At 52.5% G+C, this 8,318-nt stretch overlaps 1 protein-coding gene across 1 annotated transcript; it reads left to right on the top strand.

The window, feature by feature from the left end:
• Window positions 1-5,881: 5,881 nt before the first annotated feature.
• Window positions 5,882-6,646, top strand: LOC112949196 (olfactory receptor 14C36-like). The gene has a single exon (XM_026041574.1). The coding sequence runs from the start codon at window positions 5,897-5,899 to the stop codon at window positions 6,644-6,646; it is 750 nt and encodes a 249-aa protein (XP_025897359.1). The 5' UTR covers window positions 5,882-5,896.
• Window positions 6,647-8,318: the final 1,672 nt, after the last annotated feature.

Here is an 8,318-nt window from a genome sequence, read left to right as displayed (position 1 = left end):
GGACTGGCCTGAAGAGAAGGGCCTGTGTGTTACAAGGGATGAGGCCATATGATCCCTGCCTGCTCACGTGAATAAGGCCAGATGCCCATGGGGCTGCATTAGTAGCCTCTTGGCTGCGCAGATGAGGGGAACTGTTATCTCSCTGCTAGGGACTTTTTGTGTGAAGGCCGTGTTGGAGATCAATTTTGGGGAGCAGGTATGCAAACTGCAATGTCCTAGGGTTTTGGGCCAGCAAGCACTTCTGAAAGGCCTGATTTTGCTCTTACTTCTCTCTTGAATATGCTAGAAACATGGTGTTGTGCTAAACACCCCATGTGGCATGGCCAAGTAGACCTGTTGTCATTGCATGAAATCAAATGTCTGCAGTGAATTATGCTAGGTATTTGCAATGCCTGGATCTGCAAAGCTCTATATGAATGGAGCTGCAGGTGAGGCAGTGAGATGTCAGATGGCCCGGAAGATTCTGCACCTGGCTGATGCTCTAGATAGACATGAGTCTCTGCTCTGTGCTGATGCGTGGACATCAGCTGAGGAGGTCACTGCTGCCACATCCCCTGATTGGCCAGGCCAGGCAGATGGTTGTGATGTCATCAGCACCACCCTGGCCAGGGCGGTTCTGCCGAGGAACCTGGTGTCCCTGCAGCCCCTGGCAGCAGCAGCCCATGCTGGGCTGTGTGCGTGTGAGGTCCCTGCTGCCCCAGGAGCTGCTGGGCCAGCAGAAGGGTGACGTTGGGGTGCTGGTGCTGAGGTCACTGCTGCCAGAGCCACTGAGGGGCCAACAGCAGTGTCAGGCACAGGAGCGTTTGCTGAGGGTGCCCAGCTGTGGGACTGACACCTGTGGAGCTCTGCAGCCAGAGAGAAAATCAGCTCATTAATCAAGAGGGAAATCACAGAATCACAGAATGATGGAATGGCTGAGTTTAGAATTGACCCCTAGAAATCGTCTAGTTGAACCACCCTGATCAAATGGGAACATCGCAAAGGGTGTCAGCTAGACAGGTTTGGAGAAGAAGAATCCACAAGCTSTCTGGGCAGCCTAGTCCWTGGCTCTGTCTCCCTCAYGGGAAAGAAGTTCTTCCTCACACGGAGATGGAACTTGTTGCGTTTCAATGAGTACCCATTACCCCTTGTCCTGCCACTGGCCACCACCAGGAGGAGTTTGGCCCCATCCTCCTTCCATTCTCCCCTCAGGTGCTTAGTCATATTGATCAGATCCCCTCTTAGTCTTCTCCAGGCTAAACAGGAGATGGAGCACTTARCATCATGAATATGTGCTGCTGTATGATCTTCTCTAGCGAATGTGAGCAAGGAATAGAGACTTGTCGCAGCCTACCAGTGGACCAGAGAGTTCAGTGACACCTTTTAGGCTGCTAAATGAGCCCAATGCACATGATATAACAAGAGCAGTGCCATTAGCAATCTGTGCTTGCCCAGTGCCTTGTGCTCTAGTAATTCTGCCTCCTGTCTGATGGGTCAGTACAGAGTTAATGTAGACAATGCTTAACTGCAGTCTGAAGATGTGGCAAAGATGTGATAAGTGMAATGATGGACACTACCCAGCAGCAAGTTCACAGGATTATGGAAGAGTTAAGGTTGGAACCGACCTCTAGAGATGATTTACTCCAACCTCTCTGCTCAAGCAGGGAGACCTGCTCGAGCATGTGGCACAGGGTTATATCCATTGAGTTCTGAAGATTTCCAGAAGACTCCACAACCTCTCTGGGCACCCTATTTGAATGTTCTGTCACCCTCACAGTAAAGAAGTATTTATCCATATTGATCAGATCCCATCTCAATCTTCTCTTCTCCAGGCCCTGCTCCCTTAGTCTTTCCTCATACAATAGATGCTCCAGTCCCTTAATCATCTTTGTTGCTTTGTTGCTGTATGCCAGATCCTTTCTGGAAGTTCCACATCCTCCTTGCTCAGGAGCCCAGAACTTCACCCAATACTCCTGATGCAGCCTCACCAAAGCTGAGTAGAGCATGAAGATCCCCTCCATCAACCTGCTGGCCAGGATCCCACTAATGCAGCCCAGGATCCCACTGGCCTTCCTGGCCACTAGGGCACATTGATGGCTAGTGAAGGCCAGGACTGTCAGATCCCTCTCCACAGAGCTTCTTTCCAGCAGGTCAACGGCTAATCTGTACTGGTGCAGTAAGTACAGATCAGTTCAGGAAGTACTGAAAGGAGGTTCCCACTAAGGGAACAAACTCTGCAGTGCCTGAGACCTGGAACAAGCAAGGTTGTCCATGCAGGAATGACGTATAAGCACTTTCTGTGTGAGGTGCCGCTGTGGTGCCACTGGGCCTGTGAAATATTTCTTCAACCAATCTGCAGGAAGGACAAGATACTCAATGAAKATGTCCCTTGCCCTGGATAGCCCGTGATCCGGACATCGCAAGACCATCATTATCCTTCCTGTTAGTATCCTTGGGTTAGGAAAGTATACATTGAGGAAGAGGAGAGCTAGAAAGGTTTCTGAGTGCAGAGAGCAGAACAGAGCCCTTGGTTTGATGTTCCTCTCCCCTTCATGAAGCATGCAGAGCTGCAGGAGGGATGGACTTGGCCCAAAGTCCATCAGGGGACTGATGGATCCAGTTGTTGGACTGGTGGGATCCAATTGTTGGGATCCAGTTGTTTGGACACTGGTAGGAAACCTGAGATGCCCTGGGATTCTTGCCCAGAAACGACTCAAAAGGGACATGGCTTCCCATGGAAGAATGCTGCTATGTCTCCTCCAGGACACAGCTTCTCATGCTGTGTCCTGGTGGGGACATTGCCTTATGCTGGATAAGGCAGGCATCTGGCTTGGCCCTGCAACCGAATTCTATGTCACTGTATCAGATAACTGCACTGAAATATATTATTTAAACTGTAATGATCTGCCAGGGTCTCTGCTTTGTACTGTAAGGTGCTCCCGTAGCAGTGGAAGGGGTGATTTGAGATGGCCAAAGACATTCCCCCATTCCTCCATGAGGATGCAGATTTCACATCTGCTCCATCAGAGCAAGCAAACAGGGGCACGTTTGTGGTATCTCCTCTGTCTCTGCAAGCAGGTGTTTGGGTGTTGCCCACTGACTTGCACCCTCTATCACCAGTGATTACAAGGGGAGCTTAGAGAAAGAGCTCCCATGCACATGTCAGTGCTGTGCACACTTCATCATGGGCGAGCAGCATCCCACCTTCTGTGTGTTTGTGGAGTTCACGGGAGGAATGTGAAAGCCATCCAGAGCAGGGGCTTGTGAACCAGGACAGAATGCCCAGATCTGAATCCTTGAGTCCCCTTTTTGCCCCGTTCTGGTTGTCCTGCCTCATAGGTGCTTCCTAAGTAGGGCCTTCCAGAGTGGGACATTTCTAACTTGCAGRGATAGTCATCCTCTGATGAAATAGACTGCAATTTTGGAATCCTTCTTACTCTGCTCATTAGGACAGGACCACAGGTGTGATTTTTTTAGTTGTTTCATGCCCATTTCCCAGGAGGAGGGAACACAAGGGACAGGACAATTGGTGAGTTCAGCTGGGCCTCTGCTCCTGAGTGGGACCAGGCTCCTGGGACGGAGGCAGCTCATGGCAACCTGTGAGCCCTGCCCAGAGACACTGTGTGCAGGAGCAGCTGCTGTGCCAAGAGCAGCAGGGCTGCGGGCACTGCCTGCTGCTGCGCACAGCAGAGGAGAGAAGGCAGCGAGAGGTCAAGGGCAGTGTGGAGTGGGAGCACAGAGAGCTTGTGGTGGGAGGAATCTTGCCACCCTCGGCACGGTGAGTCTCTGGCTGCGGGACCTGGCTACTGACTTTTCTGAAGGGTGTGCTCAACTGAGCCGTGTTTTGGGGAGATTTATTCCCTTTTTAAGACTCCCTCTCCTGACTCGAGCAGTGCAGAGGAGGAGGTGCATCATAGTAGGGATTTCTACCACACTGTCCCAGGGACAGGGCATCCTCCTAGCTTCACCCATGGCAGCTGCAGGGATGTGAAGCTCGCGTGTGCACAGTGTCCTGCCTGAGCTCTAATCCAGAGCCGTGTCCCTGCACCCAATTGTGCTGTGTGCCCGGGACAGTGACTGTGCCGCCTGTGTGGGTCAGCACTCAGCCTGCGCGGGAGCTCCCAGGACAGTGTGGGGAGAAGCTCTGGGTGAGAGGGTTGACCCCTGTCAGGGCCGGTTCTTGTTGGTGCTGAGCGGCTGCTGCGTGGGTCAGGGCTGCCCACAGCTCTAGCTCACCAGGAGGGCATTTTGAGAGTGGAGATTTCCACTCCTGTAGACTTGTGTCTGTGTGGCGGGAATAGAAATGCAGTGGAGAGGTTTAAGAAAGGGGTATGCCATCTTTGTCACCACTGTGAAGGTTGGAGAGTTTTGCCAGGAACTTCATCAAGTGCCTTCAGCAACTCTCAGCCTGCACACAGCTCTCACAGCCCCATGCCACTGTCACCCGAGACTCTCTGATGTGCTCTATAGCACCTGCAAACAGGGAGATGTCCCCAGGTGCTTTCTGCCCTTTTCTGCTTTCTGTAGGTCCCTGTCTGGCAGMCAGAACCCCAAAGAGGAGAGCAGCAGCTCTCCTGCCAGCTGTCCGTTTCCTAAACCAAGGCAAAGGGGCTGGGAACAACCCCCTGTGATGTCTCCATGTGGGAACTTGTGTGCACAGTCCGGTTATGAAMGGCCATCCACAATGTGCCTCTCTGCTGCTGCATTTGCCAGCCCAGGCAGAAGCACCAAGGTGTTGCTGCTTGTTTCCCTCCCAGGCTGGGCTTTCCTTGTTAATCTTCTTGTTCTTTCTGGGGAGTGTGTGGGTCAGGGGAAGGAGGTGATCATCTTTTCAGGAGATGCCATCTGTAAGACCCTTGGCTCTGCTGGGCTCTGCTGCTAGGATGTGTGTTGCCCTGCAGCGGGGCAGAGCTCTTCCTTAGGACATCTGTGATGGCTGAATGTGCCATGCAGAAGCCACAGAGGTTCCAGGGAAATGGAGCTGCTGCTGGGGGTGACTGTATGTGAGCAGCCGGGCTAAACACTTTGTGGCTATKTGTAGAAGCTGAGTCCTGAGTTATCTGTCCCTACCAGAACCACGATACCGGGTCCTTGTTCTGATCATTGGAGCCGTGGGCCGTGTTGTACTCTCTGCATCATTCTTGGGACATTAGAGCTGAGAAAGAGAGGTGAGTTTGGAGAGCAGCGTTTTGCAGTTGGTTAAGACAGTCAGCACAGGCTACGGGTCCTCAAGAGTTTCTCYTACCTAGGGAGATGCCCATCCCCAGCATCTGGGAATGGGATCACTRTGAAACCATTGTGCTGTCCAGTGTGATAGGACACCGGGAAAGGCGTCCTAAAATCTGAATACTGTTCACATGGATAGCAGTGAACCGAGTGCCTGGAGAACAGTCAAAAAAAMACCCAAACGTTCTCCCCAAAGAGAAGTATTTCCTTTTGTGGTCAAAATGCCTCCTAAGTGACTGTGAAAACACTGAACTGCCATTAAATATTATAGCAGGACTGCCTTCTCTGGAGCCCATGGGCAGAGGTCCCAGCTGTTCATGGTACAGTCAGAGATTACCATCACCTGGAGCTCCAAAGAGGGAGCTGTCGTGTCAAGAAGGACTGTGTGCGTGCGTCTGCATGTGTGTTCACATAGGCAGAAGAGGCTGTGAGAAAAGGAAAGAGCTTTGATAGGAAAGGTCTATCCTGACTTATAACTGTCTTTTCCTGTTTCCACAGGCCCCAAATGCCTGGAGAGAACAAAATATCCAACAGCAGCTCCTTCAATGAGTTCCTCCTCCTGGCATTTGCAGACASGCGGGAGCTGCAGCTCTTGCACTTCTCCCTCTTCCTGGCCATCTACCTGGCTGCCCTCGTGGGCAACGGCCTCATCATCACAGCCATAGCTTGTGACCACCGCCTCCACGCTCCCATGTACTTCTTCCTCCTCAACCTCTCTGTCCYTGACCTTGGCTCCATCTCCASCACTGTCCCCAAATCCATGGCCAACTCCCTCTGGGACACCAGGGCCATTTCCTTTTGGGCATGTGCTGCCCAGGTCTTCTTGTTTGTCTTTTTTGTAGCAGGGGAATTTTCTGTCCTCACAGTGATGGCCTATGACCGCTTTGTAGCCATCTGCAGGCCCCTTCACTATGGGAGCCTCCTGGGCAGCAGAGCTTGTGTGAAAATGGCAGCAGCTTCCTGGGCCACTGGCTTTCTCTATGCTCTCCTGCACACTGGGAACACATTTTCCATTCCGCTGTGTGAAGGCAATGAGGTGGATCAGTTCTTCTGTGAGATCCCCCAGATCCTCAAGCTCTCCTGCTCACACTCCTACCTCAGGGAAGTTGGGCTTCTTGGTGTTAGTCTCTGTTTAGCCTTTGGTTGTTTCCTTTTCATTGTGGTGTCCTACGTGCAGATCTTGAGAGTTGTGCTGAGGATTCCCTCTGAGCAGGGCCGCCACAAAGCCTTTTCCATGTGCCTCCCGCACCTGGCTGTGGTCTCCCTCTTTATCAGCACTGGCACTTTTGCTTACCTGAAGCCCCTGTCCATCTCCTCCCCCGCTCTGGATCTCGTGCTCTCTGTTCTCTACTCAGTGGTGCCTCCAACAGTCAACCCCCTCATCTACAGCATGAGGAACAAGGATCTCAAGAATGCTTTGAAGAAACTGTCTCAGTGTTAGAAATAACTTCCTCATCCTTCCCTAACAAGTGTTTTCTAATGCATTTCATGTAATTCTGTTCTTTGAGCATTCTCTCTGTGTTTATAATTCTGTTTATAATGCTGTRTATATGTCTCTACTTGTCACTTACTTACAGTAGACACTCTTACTTAGAATAGAGACTCTAGTCTCTACTGTGTCACTTATGGGGTTCATTCAAATAAAAGCGGATTTCTTCAGGGTCTTGCTTGGAAGCTGGCCTCTCCTTCCAAAGCTGAAGTCCATGATGTGCTCAAGGCCATTCACCTTCAAAGAGTCTGTTGCTCTTCTGGAGCTTCCAGGGGCTCCAGGCAACAGCCTCACAGATGATGTGTTAGGGAATGAGGCTTGGATTCAGTTCTCCTCTGTGTGTGCTCAGACCTCCTACAGATGATGAATGTTCCAGCCGTATCTCTCATATGACAGGGCTGGAGATAGATTGGGAGCTTCCAGAACAGCACAGGGCATCTCCAAGGGCTCCATGTTCTGAGGAGTGAATGAAGATTCATAAACTCAGGGGGAGCCACCCAAAGGGAAGGGGCAAAAGCAATGACTGTCTAGGCTAATGAGAGCTCTGCAGTCCCACAAGAGGCAGTGGGGACCYRRGAGGCCCAGGGAAGGGAGCCTGCAGAATCATTCAGGTCACCTTCAAGGTCAGTGTTTGGCTGCTGGGGCAGCTCCTTCCTGCTGCCCTTGGTGCCTGGAGCAAGAGGGGCAGCCAGCCCAGCCCAGCCTCCCTCCCAGCTCAGACGCCAGGGACGTCCATGCACCAACCCCAACATGGTACAAGGCTGGGGCCTCGGAGGGTTYGTGGGGKACAGGGCAGTGAGGGCTTTCATGRGGACCATGTCAGAGGGACATTCCCCAGTGCTGAGCACCCTGCCCTGGGTGCTGCCTTCACAGTGGAGTCACGGAGCCCTGTGCGGGTGCAGGGATGGGCACAGGTGGAAGTCCCCATGTTCTCCTTGGGAGAAGGGAAACTGCCAGGAGCTCTCCCAGCCCTGCCCAACCAGCCCCAGTGACGGCCAGCTCTGCTGCTGCACCCACAGTTTCTCCATGCTGAACTCAACCACATCCCCAAGCTGCTCCCTACAGCTGGGGCCTGGCCATTCCTGTTCCTCACAAGCCGATTCTTGAAGGAAATGTTGGAAGAAGAGGCCTGGTACCATGATCCTGGCCTGTGACTCTGCCAACTGAGCTTTGCCTGCAGAGAACTAGTCTTGGGACAGGCACTTGGGAACAAGCAGCTCACAGTGCTTATGGGAGCCCATGTGGGACAGGATGTCTGAGTGGACAAGGAGGCCTCAAGCTCCCCTCAGACTCTTGGGGAAGAGTTGGTCACTCGAAGGACAGCGGGGAGGAGGAACATGAGTCCTCCTGTGGTTTGGGAAGTGAAAGTACTGATGTGGCCTGGGGACTGGGGCACTGTTGCCTCCTAATCCCTCTCCTGGCTTCTTGGAGCTCATTGCAGGAGCAAGACAGTCYCACAGAAAAACTATTCCCACAAGATGGGAGCCAGTGCAGGGAAGGTGTGTGCACATGGGGGGCCCTTGGCACCGCAGACTTGCTCACATTACTTAAAGGAGACTGTACCCACCTCCTCACCCTGCTTGGGGGGCTTGGGAACTGCCATTGTGGTCTCACCCTTGTCACC

This window comes from Nothoprocta perdicaria, unplaced genomic scaffold (genome assembly GCF_003342845.1).
Source record: "Nothoprocta perdicaria isolate Ctin4 unplaced genomic scaffold, notPer1 scaffold_1014, whole genome shotgun sequence".
Lineage (NCBI taxonomy): Eukaryota > Metazoa > Chordata > Aves > Tinamiformes > Tinamidae > Nothoprocta > Nothoprocta perdicaria.
The sequence above is the reverse complement of the archived record's forward strand: the minus strand, read 5'-3'. Positions and strand labels throughout refer to the sequence as shown.